This window comes from Belonocnema kinseyi, chromosome 2 (genome assembly GCF_010883055.1).
Source record: "Belonocnema kinseyi isolate 2016_QV_RU_SX_M_011 chromosome 2, B_treatae_v1, whole genome shotgun sequence".
In the NCBI taxonomy this organism is placed as follows: Eukaryota; Metazoa; Arthropoda; class Insecta; order Hymenoptera; family Cynipidae; genus Belonocnema; species Belonocnema kinseyi.
In genome coordinates, this window is record NC_046658.1 from 24,607,408 (window position 1) to 24,629,919 (window position 22,512).

General features: G+C 31.5%; 1 protein-coding gene across 7 annotated transcripts in view; it reads right to left on the bottom strand.

Annotated features, from left to right (window-relative positions):
- The window catches only part of LOC117168247 (arfGAP with SH3 domain, ANK repeat and PH domain-containing protein), a 561,385-nt gene that overhangs the window by 168,743 nt on the left and 370,130 nt on the right, over positions 1–22,512 (bottom strand). For all 7 annotated transcript variants that reach the window (XM_033353739.1, XM_033353740.1, XM_033353743.1 and 4 more), the window contains 2 exons: positions 1,065–1,245; positions 707–982 (listed from right to left, as the gene is read on the bottom strand). In XM_033353739.1, coding sequence (XP_033209630.1) covers positions 707–982; positions 1,065–1,245 — 457 coding nt within the window. The remainder of the gene's footprint in view (positions 1–706; positions 983–1,064; positions 1,246–22,512) is intronic.

Here is a 22,512-nt window from a genome sequence, read left to right on the forward strand (position 1 = left end):
TAAAATAGATCTAAGTTTCGTTCACTAATTTCTGAATAACAGTTTTATTTTTTTTTATTATTACATTAATGATTTTTGCCTCGACGCGGAATATTTGTACAACTTTGAACTGTAAATGTTAAAAATTAAAAATCTTATAAATTTTGAAAATGTTAAATTACAAATTTTGTTACCTTTCTAAAAACAAGAATAAAATTTTCGGAAAAAACTAGCTGAACGATTCGGTACACTTGCCTTTAGATTATGTGGTTAAAATCTTGCGTTCAACAATTCCTTCGTTTAAACGTAGTTTGGATGTGGCGAAATCGACAGCCGTTTGAGGTACACTGATGATACAGGCAAGCCCCCCCCCCCGCTTTCCGCTCCTGCCTCTCGCCATCCGTATACTACCATATAATGTAGATCACGCACGACTTTCAAGCAAGAAAATACACTCAATTTTCAATCGTAAAAAACAATAAAAAGAACATTTACGGGAAAAAGCAAGCTAAACCCAATGGTATAAATGCATTTAAATTACGTGCTAAAAATATGGCGTTCAACAACTCAACAATTTAGATATAGTTTGGCCCTAGCGAATTTGACAGCCGTTTCAGGCGCCTTAAGTTGTTTTTGTGCGGATAACAATTCTGTGGCCTGCGAGGCTTCTAGTACTTATGAAAATGATGTTAAGATCCTATTGAGGAAAACAAAAATAAATAATTACCAGTTCTTTACATGTGTGATGGCCCATTTCTTGCGCGACATCCAGAGATGTCTTCTCCATTTTATTTCGAAGAGCAGGATCAGCGCCCGTTCTAAGAAGTAATTTCATAGCTTCAGCTCTGTCGTGCCGTGCGCATAAATGTAATGCAGTATCTCCGTCGATGGTGACTTTGTCGATGCCACCAGCCGGCATATTTTGCACCAGAAAATCCACGATATGGAGACTGTTACCCATTTCACGGAGGATAGCTAAGTGTAGAGCAGTTTCTCCCATGTCCTATAAAAAATAACAATTTAAAAGCGAAGCACTATATACTGTCAGAGGGAGAATAATCTGTAGGAATAGGAAATTGATTTACTGATGTCGGCAATGATGCTGCTAGATCCACATTTTCGGCAAAAACTTGCAGTAGTTGCTGTAAATCACGATTATTTAGAGCATGTTCCAAATCTGATAGGAGATCTCGCTCGTCTGCACATGTGTGCATCACGTACCTCTTGTCTACGTATTTTGCTCTTATAAACTCGTAACGCTCCTCCCTGAAAAATAAATAAAATTTCAAATGTTAAATATTAAACGAAATGTTAAATTATTTAAAGAAACTCAATTTAGAGCTTCAGTTAACAAAAATATGGTTCTTTGGTAAATATAGAGCATTAAGCTTAATCCAGGGTGGCTACAGAACTTCATTTTCTAAATAAACTGATTTATTTTCGTAATCTACTATTCTTACACATTTATTTGGATTGTCCTTTAATTATTTATGAAACCTTCCAGAATATTAATAAACATGGCTTTTAATGTAATCTGCTGTAATGTAGTACACAGCAGACGTCACATAGCTTTTTCTTTTCCACTCCGAAGACTAACTTAAAATCACTCATCACCAAATACACAATTAGCGTAGTGGTAGCGCTTCGGGTTTCGAGTTGACGACCAAGGGTTCGATTTCCCGGGCTGGAGCAAATTATTACTGACGCTCACTTGTTACAATCTTAACAATCCACAATCACACTTCCTCTTCCTTCCCCAGTGTAGCTTTCCCAGTTATACTACTTTTTTTATTTGTACATTTTCCCAATACGAGTACAACTGAGATCATTACCTATTAGCCGCAAGTGTTTATGATTTACACTTTGGAGAGTTTGATCATTTGTATTATTGCTTTAACTCCATATTGACTAAGAATAAAGTAACATCGTTCTAATGCTACTTCAGTAACTACTCTTTATTATTTAGTGACAGTTTAGATTTGTTATTTTACAAAGGATACAAGGATACCAAAGCTCTTATTTCATTTAGTACTACTAACTTTATATATGTCCATTAAATGTGAGTCTTTAAATTATCGTTAATCCTAAATATGTAAGGCTATCAGACCACAACTTTTTAACATAATATCTATCAATATATTATGTTTTATTTTCGTAACTATAACCGCTTCATTTAATTATATTGATTCTGATCTTTTTAAATTTTCATAGTACTTATTGTTGAAATTAAATATTTGAATTTTCTTTGTGCTCTTCATTTTACTAAAGGCCCAGGGTTTGACTGTTTAATCTTTTATTGAGAAAAAAAATCACAGAGCCTAAAACCACCTTTAAAAACTAATCAGAGTATACACATCATGCATAGATATACATATAGATTGTAGAGTATTGTTTATATATGTATACAACCCTTGCTTAATATACAAAATGTACTCCCAAGAGGATACATTCGTTTCCTTTCAGCAAGTTCACAATGTACTGTTTTTCTCCCTCCAACCAGCGTTAGTGAAGTTGGTTAGCGGGAGAGTCGGTTTAGTGTGACAAAAGAATTGTTAAGTTTATGCAAATATACTCTTTAAAAGTTTACTTGAATCTAATAAAAATATGACACTTTTGGAAAACTTCTTAAAATACAAGTGTACAAAAGGAAAAAAGACTAACATCATCCATCTCATGATAAAGAAAAAAATTTGAATAAAATTCAGTAATAGAACTAAATAGAAATAGAGAGAGAAAACAAAATACGGTTCAAATCCATTGAGTTATGTGAAATAAAGGTGTACTAATAGATTTGAGAAATTAAATGAACATGTTCTTAAGTGTAAATATTAAAGTTGCATTACGAATACCATTCGGCAGTTTATTCCAAATCCGACTCCCTGTAATGTAATGTAATGTAATTTTACTATTCTTTTAATTACCATCACGTTATAAATTTTTATATCACGTTTTTAATGGTTCAACATTTTTATACTTTTATTTTAGATAATCTGATGAGGGAATCGGTCTGATTCCCAAACTTCATTATTGTACATTGCTACATAAATAGTCTCGAAGAAGTCGATGAAATAAGGTTTTTCCCTAGAAATACTAATTTGCTTTTCCCAGGCGTTAAATTAAGAATTTTTGCATCCCGCAGTTATTCCCATAAATCATTGTAATTAAGTATATGATTAAAAAGTTTCGTGTTAATTTAATTACTAAACCCAGCATTAGGTGGTTTTTATATATAACTGAAAAAAGTAAGCCTACTTTTTCGATCCTTGTTTGAGAGATTTTAGTTTCTTTTTTTAACATGCGTCAAACGTACCGATTTTAAAGTTTGGATGGGAAATCGTACGACAATCTATATTCTACCTTGGGATATTCTGCTTATTTCTCAGAAGTAACCGTAAATGGGTAATTTTTATGTTTAAAACCAAAAATTTAACACGTGCGCTTATGACACTTACCAATTTTAAAGACAATTTTTTCGAAAAGCAGCTTTTTTCAGTTCTAAATTCAAAAGGGCGCCAGCGAGTGGTTTTTTAACTTAGTGGAATCAACCTGGGTTAAAAATGTCGAGAATTTCCCATTCGACCATTTCTTTAAACAACGTCACATATGATTCGGAATATCCTGAATAAAATAATTTTTGTGGAATGCTCCCAAGTTGTAAAATGACTGGATGAAGGCCCATTTTGTTTTTCTATTCGGATTTAATAGTTATGGTCAAACGGATTTTATAGGTTTTTAATCTAGTCCAGATGGTGAATACCACTGGCTGATGCACTATCAAGATCATGCTACAAAGTTCTTGCATCTAAGACCATTAAAATCCAGGCACGCTGCCAACGGAAGAGAGTTTGTAGCTGCCGTTATAAAACAATTAATATTAATTTGGCCATATTGGAAAGAGGTACACGGACCTCGAGATATTCATCAAACTCAAGGAAGCGTTAAACGAGCCAAAGCCGATGTCAAAAATATATTAAAAGCGTAGGTGACAGATCTTCAATAAAAAAACTGATCACGTGGATGATATGAAGTGCAGGTTGAATTATATTTAATATCTCAATAAAATCGAGTGAAAATTGCAAATATTATTTACATATGCTGGAGATAACGAGTTTTATTACTCCTTTAACCAAACTACGCTCCCCCTGCATTGTTTCCAGAAAATTCCCCAAAAAATGCAAAATAGCAGTTTTATGTGAAATTTACGCTCAAGACGTTTTTTTCGATCATTTTTAAGATGAAATATTTTTATTTGATCAGTGACAAGTGAAAAAGCATCTTTAATTAATTATGAATAATTTAAACAAATATTATTTGTTTAAACACCAGAATTTGACAGTAACTCCTTAAAAGTTATTATTTTTCGGCATGAATGATACAGTTGATGCATTTCAGGAATAATATTTCTTGTTTAAGATATTCTGTAATTATTTAAATTATTTGGCGCCACAAAATTGATATGCACCATAAATCATGCCGAGATTTGAATAAAATAATAACATTCCTTCAAATTCATCATAGCTATTTATCATAACTTTAAATGAACTTGAATGCTCCAACACTAAAAAATGTTGGGCTAGCTAATTAAAAAAGGTATCACTTTGTAGGGAAGTCATTCGTCTTCAAATACGCTCGTATGTGCCAGAACATTTTGTTACAAGCTTTAAAAACTGTCTACGATATCAGGGTTTTATCACTTTACAAAGTTATGAACAAGGAAAACAAAAACGTTTAATTATAAAACTTTCTGTAGCCCATCTGAAAGAACGTCAAATGCGCTCATATGCATCACGAATCTCTTTTGCATATTAGAAAAATTGTCTAAGATTTGGAGGTCACAACATTTTGCGAAGTGATGACTACAAAAAAAAAGTTTTTAATCGGCTGTGATGAAGGGACTTCATTCTGGGATTTCAAATGCTCTCATATGCGCCCTACAAATTTTCGGCATGTCTTAAAAATGGCCTAAGATATGGTGGTTATCACACTTTCCAAACTGATTCCCAACATAAAAGAAGTTTCAACTCGAAGGTGAAGGTGGGATTTTTTGATAGAATTTCAAATGCACTTATATGAACCACTTCCAAAATTAACAAAAACAATAATCAGCCCCCTCATTATCACATGTCATCGATCAACCCTACGTTGATATCACCAAATAGAGAGTGGCACGATTAAACTGCAACTTTTTAGAATGCTTTATTTTTTATATATATAAATTTTAATTTGATTGAAGCAATTTGAAAGAATGGTGGCAAACATTTAAATCTTACAAATTTATTTTGAATTTTCGATATGATCGCCTTCAGCACGAACTATTGCTTTGAGTCGGTCGACAAACGTGTCGCACGCTACCCGAATATGCTCCTGCGGGATCTTCATCCACTCACGAACAAGGACATTCTTGAACGTATCAACACTCTGGTATATTTTATATGCCCGAATTCGAACTCCTATTCAAACAGCCCTTTATCAACATTTATATTTCAATTTAAGTAATTTGGTGATAGAATCATGAAGTGAATCGATAACAGATGGTATTGAGGGGGTTCATTATGATTTCTTGTGAATTTTAGAAGTGGCATATATAAGCGCATTTGAAATCCTATCCGAAAAGCCCTTCATCAATATTTTTATTGCAATGTACGTTATTTTGTGATATCAGCGTGGGGTGAATCGATAAGAAGTGGTAATTAGGGGCTTGATTATGCCATTTAAAACAGTTTTAAAGTGGCGCATATGAGCGTATTTTAAATCCTGGTTGAAAAGTGCTTCATCAACATTTATATTGAATATGATTTTTTTTTCATTTTGAGAGTGGCGCACATAAGCACATAAGCGCGAGTAGTAACTTTCTTGAGAGACCAGCAATAGTCCGCCATCGTACTTATGTCCCAATAACCTTGATATCTTCTTTCGACATCCTTGAAGTCTTGGTGAAATCGCTCACCCTGTTCCTCGCTGAAGTCCTCCAATTTTTCCTGAAAGTAATCAACATGGGAGTGAAGAAAATGGATCTATAAATTCAATAGACATCCCATTTCTCTATAATTTCTTAATATTCTATTCACAATATTCTTGTAATTAGCATATTTATTATTTCATAGAAATTTTGGTTGAACTTCTCTGAAATTTTGTCATGCCACTCGCACCTTGTTTACCATTGTTCTTTCAAATTATGTAGCCTGCAACAGTTCCCTTATATGTGGGCCATCAAAGACTCCTTCATTAATCTTAGCTTCAGAAAGTTTTGAAAACTTCTCAAATATGTACATGAAGGCATCACTTCCCTCTTGTAGGTTCTTCATTGCTTTGAGGAATTGTTTAACCAAACCTAGCTTAATATGTAGAGGTGAAAGGATGACTTTATGTACAGAGATAAGACTTTTCAGTATAATATTCATAGTACATGGTCTTAAATTTGGTCTAAGTGGCCAGTCTTTTTTCACATAATATTTCTTCCGGTCTCAACTGTCACATACACATACTGAAAATTACGATATTCTTCTTTTAACACGACATAATGAACGACTAGTATAGGAGCACTTATGTTGTCATTATGGTACAAGACAGCTTTTAAACTTCTTGTCGAAGAATATTTTCATTTGAAAAAAAATTCCTAAATGAGCAATCTCGATTTCTGTAGAAGGATATATGAGTTCCAGGAGCTAGAACCACTTTTTTAATCCAGATGCTACTAGCTCGGAAAATTCTTTCGATAGTCCTATGTCTCGAACCAAGTCATTCAGTTCATCTTGAGTAAACGCATTAAAATTCGCATGTTGATCAACCATTTCTTCCGATTTATCTATTATAAAACTGCAATTATTATGTTCATTTCTTGAATCTTCACCTTACATTTCAAAAGTTTCTGCATATATATCAGAAGAATTTACATTAGTCGACATCTCAATTTCTCTCATATCATGGTCAATGGTGATGAGGACAGGACGAGTTACAGACTGAACAGATGCAGGCGGTTGTAGACAGACGGTTGTACCCAGATTTATTAGTTAAGCAGAAATAGTAATCCGTGTTATCATCTGTCGGATAACGCCAAATAATTGGTCAGGATAATCTTGTTTTTTTTCTGATATTAAAGTTGCAATCTACATTTTAAGCATATAGTTTTCGGAGTTCACAAATGGTCCATTCCACTAGTATCTAGACTGAAGAAATGTCTGTAATTTTCTTTTAATTTATCTGTAAATAGTTTTCTTTCATTACTGATGACCGTTTTTGTAACAAACAACAGAAAAGTTGTCAACACGCGTATTGCATGGCGCCATTTCTATTCTTATAGCAGTAGACTTTACAGAGGCTAAGTTAAACCAATGTAGAGCTACGGTTGCATGATGACCACGATTGCGGGTCCGCTTGCTCACCGTGACCAAACGCCTATACTGGGGTTCCGAATCCCTGCATCGTACAGCTACTTTTTCTTGTGCATGCCATGACAGATTCATGCTTTCACCTATAGACTTCACAGAAATGTCAAGCCATTTCGAGTGCCCCTAGCAGTTGGATGGGTGACTATCTACGACTTACGACCGGCTTGTGTACTCGAATTTCGAAAAGTCTGCTAAACTCAGCAGGTGATTTTCTGCAGTTTTCCTTAATCCGGTAGCCGCTATCACTTCCGTATGCACTAATAGGTCCCCGAGATTACTCTTTTTTAAAAGGTTAATAAAAGGCCCCTGATTGCGAATATCTTGGGTAGGTTTTCGAAATATGGGTCAATGTAAGTTTAAACAATTTTATTATACAATTTCATTATTTATTCACAAACAATTTTATAAAATCATTTTTAACATGGCTGAGTAAAAATAAAACTTTTTTGCGTGTTGCACTTTTTTCATACGACGAACCGTTTGCAATGTACAGCGTTATAAACAAATTATTTTTTAACAAAATTGCCATATTTGCACAGTCTTACCTCAGAATCTGTTCCTCAGAAAAATTGTTAAGTTGTACACTTTCTATACCGAGGATAGATCTCTTAAAAGGAAAAAGAAATCTTCCGATCGAATAAAAACTTCTCTCCTTAAATTTTTCTTAAAAAGTTGCTATTTACAAGAGAAAAATACTTTTCATTGCTTAAGAAACAATCATCCAGATCAACCAGTGACATAATATTGATTCAAATTATTGTGAAAGCTTTATCTACACTGTAAAAAAATGCTGTCTTATTTTACATCGTACTACGTTGAAAACTAATTGACCCATGCAATACGTAGTGAATTTACAAGTGTCCGCGTGAATAAACGAGATTCTTGAGTAAAAAACAAATGCCATTGAAAAATACATATTGCGTGTAAATTCACAGCCAAGTGCGTGAAAAAACTTTGGGCTTGTAAAATGGCAAGAAAAACGTAAATTGACAATCAGTCGGTAAAGAAACATCCTCAATATAATGATGACGAGCGATTTGTAGTTTGGCATGAAAAACAGTAATACTGCTTGTAGAAAAACTAATTATTTTTACATTCGCATTCATGAGAGTGTAGTGTAATCGTACAAATTTTCGATCTCTGGTTTCTAACTGATCTTTATGTTACGGCGTTCACTGAGTCCGAAAATTATCAAATCAGCCTTGAATGAACTTTTCATGGGTTCCAAAATGCAGGTTAAGTTGGTTCACCAGGTATTTCTGACTAAAAGTAAAAATCTTACATCTTTTTCCAAATTTTTAATTTGTTTAAAATTTTAGAAATTGTTGTCAAAGTTTCTAATGTATGAGCAGAAGACTTGCAAATTATTGAAATGGAATTTTCAATTTTGCGACAAAATAGAAAATTTATATACTTTTGAAAATTGTAAAAATTTTCAAAAAATGCAAAAAAATGTTAATTACAATATTTTGTAATATTTTATATTTATAATATTTGGAAAAATGTAATTGAAATGTACGCATGAACTGTACTCAAACTTGGCGCGAAGTGCAGCGCACAATGAGAATGTGCCCGCACAGCATGCATTTTTTTCATCATAAGATATGCAAAATTTGAATATATAATAATAAGCACGACGATAAAAACAAATTATTTTTTATTAATATAGTATATTTTAACTTATTAATAATTCAACAAGTTATTTTGAGATAAAGGCAACATCGAAGTTTATAAAAACTGATATAAAATTTGTTTCACGGAGAGAATGTTAGTGTTAATCTCGTGGCTCTGTCACAATTTTTATATTATCCAAAAAATTTATCAAACCGAAAACTCTATCTTTTGAACGTTTCGGATTGACAGTCTTGTTCCCTAAGCCGGGATGAATGTTCATGAAATATCTCTGCACGAAGTCCTTAGTTACGGAATTCAAATTCGGAAAGGGTTTGTTAAAAATAAAGTGGGATGCAAAGAGATACACAAAAGCTTTCATGAACGTAAGGTCATGAAAAATCAATTGTCCATCCAAGAAGAAGTTGTATATTTCTTAATTGTATACAACGGGATAATATTTTTATTTTATAGAGCTTGCAACAGTTGACTGTAAATATCAGTAGATAAATTTTAAAGTGAAATCAACAACTTTTTGTATAATTAAATACTTCATTGTACTCCTTATAGGAAAATGTTTACGAAGAACCTAATTTTTTAAAGCAAAAAAAAACAATTATGATATCTTACTTATGTAAACAACCCAGACAAAGGTAGAAGTAGGTGCTTATAATTCAGCTAGCGAGGCTACATTCTGTAAACAATATTCTTTTATGAATTTATATAATCTCATTGAAGGCAAGTAGAAAATTTAAAATTAAAATTAAAATCTTACAGGTTACTGAAAGAATAAAGAGTCGTGTTTTTCCTTAAAATGTCTGGCGATTATTCTCATAATATATTTGGGACTGGCAGCAGAACTTGAACGGAAATGTTTCCTGTGTCCAAACACAAATATTTCTTGCTCACTCCTCGCTAATTCTTCTGAAAGACTTTCTATTGGGTGACCTATCAACAGTAGATAATGCCAAACATACAATTTAGTGCTTTGGAAAACAGGCCGAAAGTCTAGTACAACTTCGACAGTTGGTGGATTGTCAAAGTTGTTTAAATATCTTTGTTGGTAGCTAAACGTGATTGGGAAGTATTTAACTGCCATATCTTCTTTTTCCTCCTTGGTCAATCTTTCAAAATTGTGCAATTTTTTCATCCAATTCGATACAATTATTGTTTTCTTGATCTAGATGAATGTTCTAGGTGAATAGTTCGGCTATCCATTTATGGAGGAAAAGCCTTTGGCTTTCTAATAGTTTTAAGCTTAGATCCAGTGACGGTTGCCAATTCGAACATTCAGCTCTAGCTACTAGCAAAAACTTAATTTTACCGGAACTGACACCAAGACTATTCGAAATAGAAGATTAATTAGGCACTCTTTTAAGATTGTTGTCCTGTTCCTCATTTTTGTCAGGATACTAGCGCATCCATCACCTTATCTCTCCTCCTTGGCATTCTGGGCCTAAAAAGTTTTTGATCAAGTTCCACGAAATGCTTCGCAACACCTCTGAGTGCTCCTGTAGGCATTGCGTTTTTATATCTCTTAACTGCCAAACAGCATCATTTATAAAGTAATTCACTACCCTTTTGTTTCTTATGAATGCTTGTAAGTCATTAATTTTCGATTAGCAACAGCTCTTTCAGTTGAATTTAAAAAGAGACCAATCATTTTCAAAATTTCCTTCGCCATTCCTTCTAGGCGTCTGGAGGGTCGATGTTTCAGTATTTAAAACCGGAAGATCCATCAGAATACCTCCTTGTGATTTACGAGAGAGTAGCTGCTTACTGATAGGGATTTGAAGAGTATTGGTATCAGCTTCACTGTCCGCACCAACAAGAACAGGCGATTTATTTGTATTATTATTCTCGATCGAAGTGAAATCTTTATCGACTAAAGGTATCACTGCGAACGAGCTGATGCATTTCTGCCAAAATTCATTAGTTTGCAGTAATTGGAAAATATCCCCATCTTCGTAAAAATCATATAGAACGTCATCTTCTTCTACGAGTGTTCCAACTTTTTCTAAAACGAGCGACGTACCTTTAATCTGAAGCTTCTCATTTCCCTTAGAAATAAAATTCTTTATCGTTAATTTTGAAGGATCGGGAGAAGAAAAGACATTTTCCTTTGTCTGTCGTGGGATCATATTTTGAGAAACTTTGGCATCTGTAACATGATTCCTTTGTCTGTTGTCGGATCATATTTTGAGAAACTTTGGCATCTGAAAAGAGTGCCCTCAGTTTCCGCCGGTACTGTAAAGTGATTCGATATAAAAATTTTCATTTATTTTTCAGATTTTGGATGTGGCGTGTAATCAAATTAGAAGGTTTTCAAGTATTAGTGACAAAAAAATTTTGAAATGTTTTAAAAATCTCTATCGTTAATGAAAAGGTAAAAAATTACAACAATTTTTCGGGATATATATTTCTTTGGTAATCTGCAGCAACCTTGTCAATTCCCGCACGTACTTATTGCTTGCCCACTTAAAGTTTATTAAAATCTGGACTGTAGGGTTCGTATTTGGGAAGGAATACCGGTTCTGATTGGATGATGATTTTAGGCAATGGATCATGCGATAGTAAAGCAGTGAATGGGGAAATTAAGAAATTTTTCGAAACATGACCGTATTTATCGGGTTTTAAGAACTCGTGAACACCAACTTCGTCGTTTTCTACTATATCCGAGTACTTACTTAAGAAATGTATAATCTCACGAGTCTTATCAATTAAAATCGATCTAATTCTGTTAATGACGAAATTACCAATGCAAACGCACACGTTTTCCTGATAAAGCACACCCCTGAATGTAAATTTTACAGCTGTGTAGTAAACTAAGTCCGTATTTTCTTCACGAAACTCTTCTATTATTAAAGCCTCAGAATTAGTAAAATTTTCGGAACTGCATTCTGCGCCGTCGTGGGTAGTCACAGTAGAGTAATCCAACTTACGCATCGACTCCATAAGTTGATACCTATCGGCTAATATTTTTGAAACATTTACAACGTTTTGAGTGTGTTTAGCATGATTTAAAAAAAATGTATGCTTGATTTCGAGGCGGAGCGTGCACAAGTTTTGCAATAGACCGAACTGTTGTATTAGATCATAATAATGTAGAGCGTAATGATGCTTTCGATGTAGCTTAACGACAGGGAAACACTTTATTCTTAGAATTAAATACTCATCTATGAATTCCTCAAGCAAACACATTTGATCAATGGATAAAGCTGGAGCAAAGACAAACGAACCGATTTGCCTAAGGCGTAATATCATTTACCAAACTTCGTCGTCAGAATCTTTAATGACATGAGCAACGGCCAGGGGGAGTACAAGAAGCAGCTTTCGAATTTCACCCTCAGTACCAGTTATTTTTTACTTTCTAACATCAATTACAGGAACGTTGTGAGCGCTCGAATCCGTAATTAATCGTATGATCTGCAAGTTATAATTCAAATACCCAATACGAAACCACTTATTATTGATAAAATACTTAATTGCCAGTAGTAAATCGAACGGTATAATACCCTCAAATAAATCATGTGCTAGACAAGGTGACAAACCTCCATTACATAAGTGATAGTGTTTTAATGAATTAATCAGAGAATCTCTCCAGACACCTTCACACATTTTTCCTGTAATTTCCGCATTTATTGTGCAAAGTTCAATCTTCATTTTTGCACCCCGTAAATATTTCATAGTAGATCTTTCCTATTAATAAGGCAGAAGCGGCAAAACTAATTCGATTTGCGGAAGTTTTGTGTAAATGCTCCTATTTGGGGACTTCCTAAATGATCAGCTAGCATAACTAATAGACTTCCCAGAAAAGTTTGACTTTCGCCGGCAACTGATATTTTTATTCCTTTTGTTTCTAACATTTTCAAATGATCAATAAAGGGCTTGAGAAATGGCTCCCAGCCGAATCGAGTTACGAATTTTTCTCTGCATAGCACAACTAACTTGAAGTTATCGGTTTTTGACCTCAAATGCGGTGGTAAATTGGCTAAAATCACGTAAATACCGACAAGTTAAAATTTTTTTAATGATCCTAGTGCATAGCACATTTCAAATGCATCCTGAAAAGCAACTATTTCAAAAGGTTTGCTATCAAAAAAAGAATTTCTTTAATACTGGTCCTGTCTCTAATGTCGAAGAATCCTTTGCCTTCGTCGGAAGGCTCGCGAATCATGCAATAGTTTCGAACTAGAGCATTGCTAAACAAAGATTTCAATCTTTCTAAAACCGGAACATATTGAAACGTACATTTATTTTCTTTCGGCTTAGTCGGAAGTTATTCTTCTATTGGTTCAACAAGATTAAAAATGTTCATGTATTACTCACTTCTACAATACGTATTTCTTAAGAGAGCGTGATTCGTATCAAGAGCATTTGTAATACCGCGGAAGCTTTCGCAGAAAATTCCCCTAAGAGTTTGTTTAGCTTCATTAAACAGATTAGTTGCTTCAAGTGAATCTTAAAAAGTTTAAAAAGGCATATCAAGAGCAGAATTAGTACCTTTTACTTTACCCTGAAGAATGCTCTCAGTAGCATAGTGCTTTGCAATCAATTTAGCGTACATCTTTGCCAAAGTCATAGTTACGCTATCCCTTTCAATTTTTGAAGGCGCTATTCATTCGCGTTGTAGTTGTTCCCTACTGTCATCTTTATTCTCATTTATTACACCTAAATTTCCCGAAACTTCACACTTGCCATCTTTTTCATCCACATACATACTTTCAACATGTTCATAATTTTCACTTCTTGAAGCTCTCCTTTGTGGTATCTAAACATGTGGATTTTGAATGCATTTTTAGAGCGAAAAATTCTTTTTGATTTCAAACAAGTTGCAAAAGTGCATCTTAAAGTGCTATTTGCTTTAATAAAGTGCTTAAACAAATACTTTTTTAAAACATATTTTTGAGTACATCTGAAATTAAAATCAAATTGTTCGCAATTATATTCTTCAATATCAGAATTTTGATGCATACGATAATTATGAGTTCTGAAGTTGACATATTTTGCAAAATTTTGGTTATACAGCGGATGCAAACAAATAAAAATTCTCTCTAGAATATTTGCATGTCAAATTTGGTGTTTGTTATAGAAGTTTAATGCAAGAAACTTTAAGTGGCAGCAGTCACATGTTAACTTTTTAAAGATAAAAAGGTAAATGAAGATTAATTATAATTATAATAATTATTATATTTATTAATCACATAAAAAATGCATGGTCATTTCCCCATTTTTTCCAGGTTTGCAAAAATTTTCACGGTCAATGAAATTGAAAAATGCGAATTCTAAATCAAAAATTTGTTTAATTTAAAGTAATAAAAACTGAGCTGCAAATAATTTTAAGCAATTTTAAGCTAGAAACATTGAAAATTGAATCATTACATTTTTTATATGTACTGAGTACTTCTTAAAGTAAAAGTTGAACTATTTTCAATAAAATTTTTTTTTAATAATTCAAATTCTTTGTAAATTTACTTTCTAAATGCTGAAAAATAAAAAATATTTCCTTAAAATCTTCCAGATTAATTTTTGATAATTTTGAAACTATTTTTAATCTTTTTAAATATCCTCTTTACATAATTTTGTAACTATCAAAGACTAGTTTCGAGTGTTTTATTTATAATTACTGATTTTACATGAACAATACATTATGTCTAAATATTAAGCAATTGATATTTTTCTTAGTTACAAAATTTCAAATTTTGAAATAGTAAACTAAAGAAATATTTAAAATTTAATAAAAGCCTTTATTTATGAATATATTATTTGGGACTTATTTTAAAATTGAAAATAGTTCATAAAATTGGAATCGGGCGTTTGCATTCGTTTAATTACTTAGACTGTACAATTGAAAAAGTTTAATTTTTTTAAGTTGAAATCCGGAAATTCTAAAATTTTGAACTGATTCCGATTCGTCTCACATAATAAATTATTATTGACTTGTTAATCGTTAATGTATGGCTGAATTTTAAAAATGATTATGATTTTATTCACATTTGATCAACTAAAAAGTTTTTTTAATCCAAAATTGTGGATTACGAACGCTATTAGTTTTTTATTTTTTCAATCTTTGAAACTTCAATTTAAAATTCTTTAAGTGAAAAATGTACGCTTAAAAATTAAAACCAAAAATTAAAAATTTGGGAAGTGAAAGATTTTTAAAGTACGCATTATAAACTGAATGATATCATAATTGAGAAAATATAAGCATTCAAATTATTATTTAAAAACCTGTTAAAATAAAACTTGGACAGATTTTTTTTTCTAAAAATTTGTGAAATTCCCGGTCAAAAAATAAATTCACTGTCATTTCCCCATCTGAAAAAATTCCCGGTCATTTCCCGGTCTAGCTGCCACCCTGAAAATACAATTTTAAGAATGTCGAAACTTTTTCTTCCGCTTTAATGATTTTCGTAATTTGTGAAAGTTAAGAGGCGGATAAAGTTTCGAATATAGCTCGAACCAAAACTTGAAAAATAAATGAAATAATTATAATTCATTTCAGAATAAAAAATCTTTATTTTGTCGGGGTATATAACATCTGAATGAAAGTTCCAATGTTTTTCTAAACGTCTATTATGTTTCGTTTATCAAAATAGCTGCGTATGGTACTTCTACCGGAGTACATTTTCACATAATTACAAAATTTTACTTAGTTAATTTACAAACTAGAGATAAAAGTGATAAAAGTGGGAAATAAAAAAACTTCAAGAAATTACATTGATAAAAACCCCCTTGCCACAGGTGAAAAACGCCCTTCAGATTTAATTTTATACCACAAAAGAATGTATAAATTTCAAATAAAAAATCCGTAATTACTACAACAAAATTAGCAAACATTTAAGGCTCATTATAAGCACTTATTTAATTGTAGTTTTATATAATTTTATTTACTTATATATTTTTTAAACACAATTTTTAATATCTTATCCACAAGATTTAAGATTAGGGACAGAAAATTTAGCTGATCTTTATACACAATTAATTAATATTAGATTCTAAAAATGACATACCTTCCTTTCGCCTTCAAGCAGATATAATGAAGAATATCTTTAAACAAATTGAGGTAGAATAATCGATCACTATAAGAAATAAAATTTCACACTAAGAAACCACTGTAAAAAAGTCATTTGTTTACCGACCTGAAGGCTTGCATGTCTGCTTTCTGCTGTTTGCTCTATGTATCTTTACGACGTATTATATAGGTCAAATAGTTTCCAATATAATGCGCTACAATTTTAAACGTCAACTGTCAAAGTACCACGGTCACGATTTTATTACAATGTTCATTTCAATTTAATTGTAGCACACTGTTAATTAGTAAGGATGTCTCGTTAACTAACTACTATAATCACAGTTAAGTTCTGAAACTCCGATGCGTTAAATTACGGTCGAATGTGATTTTCAACATAACTTTTTCTTACAGGGTAGCATTATTAACATAATTTGTTGTTCATATTTTTTTAAAAAATTTTTTATGAAAAATTATATAAATAATGAACCTATATAACCAAAATTGACTTGAAAGTTTTTTTTTATTAATCCTTGAGAAATGATTAAGCTTTTCACTCTCGTGATATATTTTCGTACGACGAGCAATTCTTTATTTATGGCCTTATAATTAATATATTTTCCATAAACATACCCTCCTCTAAAATTCACAATTTTCAAGTTATTAGCGATTACCTTTTTTATATCCTTAAAGGCATGTGATACTACAGTTTCCCCGTCTTTTCTCCCACAAAAATAAAAAATTTTTAAAAGTGAATTCGGAGATGCTATAAAATATCATAACGGACGTCCCCGGACTCTTTTTTGAGGGATAATAACAAAAAAAATTTATTGTGCTAAACAAAAATTTTATGCATATGCATTATTTTGAGGTTACGTCATTTTTTATCTCTGCCTTTCCGATAATATGGAAATTATTTATGAAATAATCTTTTTTGATTGCCTGCAAACAAGATTAGTTCCGGGAGATTAGTTACTATCTTTATATGTAAGTCCAACGCTTTCGGCCAAAAATATTGTGTAGTTTGGAAGTAACGCTCGGGTGAATTGTAACACACATAACCTCGAAATATATACGCACGTTGTTAGCAATATCAAAAAATTTTTAATGAAAAAACACAAAAAAGTGTGTGGGGACGTCCGTTAGCATGTTCGCTATCATTGCCCAGATTTTGAAGGCAAAATATTTCTTATCCTAGGAAAAAAGCCGGGGGAATCTAACACTGAAGAAATCGATACTATTTCCTAAGCGCTATGCAAATTAATCACATTTTGCTAAATTAAAACTTTTTAAAACTAATCCACAAAAAAAGTGTGTGGGGACGTCCGTTAACATGTTCGCTATCATTTCCCAAATTTTTAAGAGAAAAAATATTTACTATTCTAGAAAAAAAGCCGGGGTAACCTAAAACTGGTAGAATCGACAATTTTCTAAGTATCACATGCCCTTAACTTTACCATAAAGTATGTAATTATCTTGGGTAGCATTTTCGATATCTGGCCCTTATAGTTTATAACTATTGTTCTTAACAAAAACGCTAAATTCAGAAAATCTATTGTTTCATAATTTTTTTTATTAATCTACGAAACAAAATAAAACTTTTCACTCTCGTGATATTTTCTTGTACTATAAGCAATTATTTAGTTATGGCCTTATAAACACTGTATTTTTTATGAACATACCCTCCTCTGAAAGTCACAGATTTCAAGTTCTTAGCAATTACCTTTTTTATATCCTTAATTTTACCATAAACAATATAATTGTCTTGAGTCGAATTTGTTATATTTGCACCTTCTTCTTTATAACTTTTATTATTAACAAAAACGCTCATTTAAGAAAATCCATTTTTCTTCATTTTTTTTATTAATCTACGGCACAAAATAAAACTTTTCACTCTTGTGATATTTTTCCGTACTACCAGCCATTATTTATTTATAGTATTATAAACAATGTATGTTTTATAAACATAACCTCCCCTGAAAGCAAAAATTTTCAAGTTATTAGCGATTACCTTTTTTGATACCCTTAATTTTACCATAGAGAACGTAATTATCTTGGTTAGTATTTTTTATACCTGCGCCTTATTGTTTATAACTATTGTTATTACCCAAAAATCTGAATTAAGAAAATCGATCGTTTCCTAATTTTTTTTATTAATCTATGGAACAAAATAAAACTTTTCACTATCGTGATATTTTCTTGTACTAATAGCCATTATTTAGTTGTGGCCTTATAAATAAAGTATTTTTTATAAACATACGTTCCCCTCTTATCATTACGAAAGTAGATTTTTTCATAAATAGAAAATTGTGGATTTTGGAGGAGCGTAGATTTATGAACAATATATTGTTTATAAGACTGTGAATATATAACAGCTGGCCGTACAAAAAAATATCACGAGTGTGAAAAGTTTTATTTTGTGCCATAGATTAATAAAAAAATCAAGAAAAAATCGATTTTCTTAATTGAGCGTTTTATTTAATGATAATAGTTATAAAAAATGAGGGTCAGATATCGAAAAGGCTACCCAAGATAATTACATTCTTTACGATAAAATTAATGATAAGAAAAGGTAATTACTAATAACTTGAAAATTGTGGTTTTTAAGGTGTGTTTATAAAAAATAAAAAAAAATAAAAAAATAAAGTTAATTCTGGTTATTGAGGTAATTGCTATAAACAATTTAGCAACAGAAATTATGAACAACAAATTAAGCTAATAATTCTAGATAAGGCCTTCACAACAATTTAAAGTAATATTATGACACTAGTTCGTCGTACAAAAAAAGTGCAAGACGCAAAAAGTTTTATTTTTGCTTAGCAATGTTAAAAATGATTTTATAAATTTTTTCGTGAATAAATAATGAAATTGTTTAAAAATATTGTTTAAACAAAAATTGACCCATATTTCGAAAAACTACCCCAGATATTCGCAATCAGGGGCCTTTTTTTGACCTTTTAAAAAAGTGTAATCTCGGGAACTTATTAGTGCATACAGAAGTGTTAGTGGCGACTGGATTACCTCTCATCTGGCCAAATGTTTAGGCAAATGCGAGTACTTCGAATAAACTCGTATGTAGCCGCATTGTAATAAAATTGTACTAAAAATCATACAGTGATTTTAGGCCAACCTTGATAAAAGCAAAAAATTTCAAATACGCATATAATGTGAAGTTGAGAGACCTCTGTTTCAGCGGGATTTTAAACATAATATTCAACTAAAGAGGTTATGAAATTAATGGAAGAAATTAATAGAAAGAAATAATTACTGAAGCTAATGAAAATGAAAGTTTTTACCATTATAAAGTTTTAATTTCTTTTTTAATTCTTATCAAATATATAGTGAATACATTTTCTTATGAAAATTAATTTTTTTAATGTTCAAATGGTTCGGAATCTAAAAAATAGTTAAGTTCTGAATTTTTTGTGAAATTCATTTGAATAATAAATCATTATTATAAATTTGCAAAGTGTCGTAGGAAAAAGTGATTGAAAATACATTGTTTGTTGATTCCGTAAACAAATTAAGTCTATTCTTCAAAATTCTATTAATTGAAAAATACCCAAACTCTGAATATGTTTATGAAAATTGTTTAAATGAATCATAGTTATCATAAATTTACAAAGTATCGTAGGAAATGATCATCGAAAGACATTCTTAGTTCACTCCGTAAATAAATCATCCCCCTTCCTTGAAAAATAGCCAAGCTATAAATATGTTGATAAAAATTTTTTCAATAATTAATAATTGTAAATTTTCACAACATCATAGAAAAAAATCATCGGAACGATATTCTTAGTTAATTATGTTAAAAAATAGAGCCTATTTGTAGCAAGAAACCCCAACTCTTAATTTTTCAATTGAAATTGTTTAAATAATTAATAGTTCTTGTAAATTTACAAAGCAACATAGAAAAGAGTCATCGAATGGACATTCATAGTTGACTTCGAAAACAAGTTGACTCGTAAGATAAAGGGCAAGCTCTTAATTTTTAATCGAAATTGTTTAAATAATTAATAGTTCTTGTAAATTTACAAAGACACATATAAAAGAGTCATCGAATGGACAGTATTAGTTGACTTCGAAAACAAATTGACTCGTAGCATAAAGGCCAAACTCTTAATTTTTTAATCGAAATTGTTTAAATAATTAATAGTTTTTGTAAATTTACAAAGCAACATAGAAAAGAGTCATCGGATAGATATTCTTAGTTGAGCCCGAAAACAACTTAACTTGTAAAAAAGGTCTAACTCTTAACTGTTTAATTAAAATTGTTTGAATAATTAATAGTTCTTTTAAATTTGAAAAGCAACATAGAAAAAAGTCATCGGGTAGAGAGTCTTAGTTGACTCCGCAAACAAAGTGACTCATAAAAAAGGACACTCTTAATTTTTTAATTAAGATTGTTTAAATAATTAATATATCTTGTAAATTTGCAAAGCCATATAGAAAGGATTTGACTCCGTAAACAAATTGACTCGTAGAAAAAAGGTCAAACTCTTAATTTTTTAATTAAAATGTTTTAAATAATGAATAGTTCTTGTAAATTTACAAAGTAACATAATAAATTGGACGTATTCTTTAAAAAATAGCCATTTATGATAATTGTTTAAATAATTACAATGTATAAGGACTAAATGATTGTTTAAAAAAATGAACTCCACTCGAATTCGGCACGATCGCTAGGAATGTCTACATCGATAATGTAAACAGATCCCTCGAACTTGCCTTGACGCAGTAGAGCTGGGGTAACGCTTTTTCTATCATTGCATACAACACGATCACTCTATGGGAAGCTTGGAACAACTTTCAAATATAGGATAGCTTGAAGATATTCGAACTTTAGCAATTTTTAAATTGAGACTTAAAACTGAAATTTCTGATAAACGGGACGCAGAATTATTGTGAATATCAGAATCAATGCAAGAATCACTAGAGTAAATATAAGAATGGCCCCTATCAGCGAAGAAAATTCGTATCCGTACCCTATTAATTATTCTAAAGAGACTGTGAAACTTAGTTATGCTTAAAGCAAAAATAAATGTTGACAAATGTTTTTTGATCTATCGCACGTTTTTGTTCATTTAAAAATGTCCCACATAAGGAATAATATTAATTATTTACTTACTTTACAGATAATATGATAAACTAACAGTTTATGATCAGTCTTTTTTTACCGAGTCTACTGTGATTGCTGTCAGAACTTAAGATATACTGTATTTTGAACAGATTGTGCAATGCGTGAAATACTATATGAAAATGCATTATATGTACAGGGATTTAGATTTGAAATCAGGCTAGTCTCATTTGCTCGATATGCGCCCAAGGAATACGAGTGCGTAATATTTTCAGCTCATAGTAATATTATACTTTGGTAGTATTTTTGGAATTGTGTCTGATTTAATAAATAGCGTTTATAAAATGAGTAACAAATTATGAGTAAATGAGTAACAAAATACGCTTTCTTAATGGTTCAATTCCCCGAGCAGATATTCAAAAGTCAGGGACTAATATCATAAATAGATTATGTCTGTAAAAATGTTTCCATCTCCATAAGAGATGCGGCATCTTAGCAATGAATTAGTAGTGGATAACTCTAATTAAAAATAAGGCTAGAAGTTTTTTTCAATAATCTATTATTTTAAATGTGCGAATTTAAATAAACAAATATTTTAGCACAGCTCACAGTTTATAAAGCCATAAAAAATACTGTCACTATGAAAGTTTCAGAACGTGGATTACATTCAGATTATATAATTTACAAATTGCTTAGAAATTATAAATTTGAAATCTAAGAATCAGAATTATGAAGTATAAGTGTTAATGTAAACTAAAAATTAACGAAATAAATTTTAGATTTTTTATATGAAACACAATAAAACCGTTGCAAACAATGGACAATTACAATTATCCGATGTCGAACAATGTTTATCCGACTGACGATACAAATTATGCGTAGTCGGATAATTGCAGTTTTCAATTGTTTACAAAGGTTGTATCCAACTTCATTTAAGAAATATCTCTGGTGTTTACTGTAAATGTATTATAACACAATATAATTCATTTCATTTATTTAAAACCGAATCCTTCCTTTTTCCCTTCCTTCATGTTTATATTACACCAACCTATATATATAGATAAATTGCACCCGCTTCCAGCGAAATTGCGGTAAAATTTCAGCCACAACCACGTCTCACAACCGTGAGATAGGTGGTTACAGTCTGTAAAGGAATCAATACGACGATCCAGCAAAAGCCTCGTGCACCCTAGGAACACGAAGTGACCCAAGGACAACCGCCTTCTGCATTTTTCCCGCAAGTGTTCTAGCATATTGTTGACACGCAGGGATGCTTTTTAGGCTATTAGCAAGTGTAAGCTTGGCACCTCCAAGAGCGCCGATGATAAGGATCCCTTGTAAGGTCTCGATACCTCTCTTTCTTTTCATTCTCCTTGGCTATGATGTTTTTGTCAGCTGGTGCCGAAAATTCGATAACGAACATGGTTTGTTTCTCGAAGTCAAGA